This window comes from Cynoglossus semilaevis, chromosome 8, assembly GCF_000523025.1.
Source record: "Cynoglossus semilaevis isolate Cse_v1.0 chromosome 8, Cse_v1.0, whole genome shotgun sequence".
In the NCBI taxonomy this organism is placed as follows: domain Eukaryota; kingdom Metazoa; phylum Chordata; class Actinopteri; order Pleuronectiformes; family Cynoglossidae; genus Cynoglossus; species Cynoglossus semilaevis.
The window spans coordinates 29,175,737-29,178,650 of NC_024314.1; the positions used below are offsets into that span (position 1 = coordinate 29,175,737).

The 2,914-nt window shown below is 46.9% G+C and overlaps 1 protein-coding gene across 1 annotated transcript in view; it reads left to right on the forward strand.

Moving 5' to 3' along the window:
* Window positions 1-435: 435 nt before the first annotated feature.
* The window catches only part of LOC103383062 (potassium voltage-gated channel subfamily C member 2-like), a 22,399-nt gene continuing 19,920 nt past the window's right edge, over window positions 436-2,914 (forward strand). Inside the window, exon 1 of the mRNA XM_025057186.1 lies at window positions 436-504. Coding sequence (XP_024912954.1) covers window positions 436-504 — 69 coding nt within the window. The remainder of the gene's footprint in view (window positions 505-2,914) is intronic.

Below are 2,914 nucleotides of genomic sequence, written 5' to 3' on the forward strand. Positions count from 1 at the left end.
CAGAAACGCAGACATCAGCTCTGTGCATTAATTGCGGAGCCAGGAGTGACTTCCTGTTTCAGCTGCTGTGTCAGACCGTTCATTGTCTCTGTCTTTTCCTAGAAATGGAAGGAATTCTGGGAACTGGAGCCACGAGTCGTCACCTGAGGAAGAGACTGAAATGTTGATGTGAGGAGATCCAGACCTGCCGCCCCATAATCCTCTCCTCCACCGTGATGTGATGTTGGAAACCTTTGACCTTTCTACTGAACGAAGACCCGGCAGACCAGACCTCACGGACCAGCCGCTCTTCACTCAGTACCATGGACCGCCCGTGTCCGGGCCACGGCCGCAGCCGGACTCGGGTCACTGCTAGCGCGCTGTAGCATCCTGGATTAACTCCGACTTCATCCCTGTGGTTTTTCACTCTGGAGTTCCTGTTCAGTTGGAGCAGGGATGGACGGACCTGAGGCTGGGAGGCATGGGAAAAAGTCAACGAGTCAGAAGCTGGAGGATCAGAAAAAGGTAGGAAGAGTTTATCATTAAAAGGCGCCACCTGGTGGTGGCCAGTGTCTGTGTGGGGACGGAGCTCAGATGTTTGTTGTGTCTTCTTCTGGACTGTTATTTTTTTTTCTCATTAAAAAATACGAGTTGGTTGTGAACGACTCAGACTTCCTGACACAGACCCAGTCACTTTTCAAAATAAAGGTCTTTGTTTCACACTTCCTGTTACTGGATCTGTGTGAAGTCATGTGATTTGTTTACGGTCGATGAGAAGAGAAATCGTTTGTTGGGTGATTAAAAATCCCTTCTCCCTGAAACCAGTAGGTGGCGCCTGAAAGGTCAGATCCCTGAGTTCTGATGACATGACTTTGAAAGTGTAACCACTGACCAGACCAGGTCAGTAAAACTGCAGTAGTACTGACCAGACCAGGTCAGTAAAACTGCAGTAGTACTGCATATTAGGAAACCATAAAAACCTGATTGTACTTAAGTACTTTTTAAGTACTGAAGTACTTCTCCTCTCCTTCTGGAGAGTTCTGAATCCACAGCAGGAGGTGAACGTGAGAAACACGTTATATTAAAAAAACACTGAAGTCTGGGCCAGGTCTGAGCAGCAGTGGGCGCTCTCCCTCCCCCTCTCCCTCCTCCTCCTCCTCCTCCTCCTCTTCATCCCTCCTCTCAGCAGAGGTGTGGAAGTTGATCATTCAGGAATGCACTTTAATAAAGTCCGTGAGTCAGTTGTGACACTCCCACCCGGTACACACTTCAGGAAAGTTCTGTTGAACTCCCTCTGAGAGTGTCAATAAGGGAACGTATTGAGTCATTAAGTTCCTCTTTACAGAAGGAGGAGAAAATGTTCAGACCTCAAACTCCGTCAGGTTTGTTTCTGTTTGTTTTCGTATGGTTGTTTTTCTTACTCTTTCCAAAAGAGCCTCTCCAAATGTTTCCATTCAGAGCTCTGACTAATACTCCTCCTTCCTCCTCCTCCCCCTCTTTCCTTCCCCTCTCCCCTTATTTACAGCCTTCCTCTCAGATAGACAGTGCTTCTTTGACCCAAAGGAAGATTGGCTCACCGTGATTGGTTGTTTGGTCAGAGCAGGAAGCAGCTGTGTTGCTAAGGGAAGTCTTCTCGTCAGCCAATCACCTGTGATCTTTCATTGTTCTTCGTCAGACCTTTAATTAAGTTCATAAGAACCGCTTCCTCTCAACCCACCTGAGGGCCTTCTGCTCACGCCCCCTATGGGCTGTCATGTGCGGTGCACTGTGTTTTACGGCGGTTGTTTTAACCATCAGTTATTGCTGGTTTAACTGAGTCAGGCATGTGCTAAATGCTAACACCAACAGTGTGACTGCAGTACAGACACACAGCTGTCCTGTCAGTGTTGATACACAGACACAACAGACGGTCCTTTATTTACATCGAGTTTTTGAATCACTTTTTAATCAAATGAAGTCGACACCAAAGGAGGTCAACTTCTGATCAGTCTGTTTTCTCGTCAGTTGTCCTTTGGTCCAGTAGGGGGCGTGTGTGTGCCCTCTTTTCTCTTGAGTATTTCCAGTTGAGAGGATGTGGGCTCGTGTTCCTGACCTCCAAGGATCTTCTTGTTTTCTAGTTTCTGTGGCGTTTGGCAGTAAACAGAAAACATGTAAAAAGTCAGGAGTGACAGAGTGGGCAGGGAGGGACGGAACGGACGCCGCACCAGCGCCGCGGACCATGTGTGGACGTCCTGTGATTCTGAGAAAGTGTTTGTTCTGGAGGAACCAGCAGACGGTGGAAACGGAGGAGTTTGACTGTGTTTGTGTTTGTTGTTTCTGCCCCGGGGCAGATTCTGTGGTCACTCCTCTCAGTTTTCAGGGTGCTGGTGCAGCATGGGAAAAACCCTCAAGGACACAACAAACAGGGCTCACACACAGCCATATAATAAGACTCTGCACCGCAACAAGGCCGACTGATCACAGGGACCAGGAGTCGGCCCGGAGTGGAAACACTGGAGCTGGAGTGGTCTCTCTGCTGGTCTGGTCTCTCTGCTGGTCTAGTCTCTCTGCTGGTCTAGTCTCTCTGCTGGTCTAGTCTCTCTGCTAGTCTCTCTGTTGGTCTAGTCTCTCTGCTGGTCTCTATCACGACTATTCATGACGAATCACAGAACATTACGATCGTGATTAATCGTGATTATTATTTTTTTTGATTGACAGCTCTAGTGAAACTAGTTTCATCTCAGGAGTTTGTTGTGCGGTGTATTGACTTAGTACAAGACTGAATGTATCAATATATAAATATATATAAAAATATATAAAATATATATGAATTATAAAATGTATCACGATACAGTCAACGGTACAATATATTATATACTGTAGGCACAACCATAGGTTGATAGTAAAACTTTTGTTTTATTTGTCCTTATTTGTCCCCCCCTCTCACAGCCCCCCC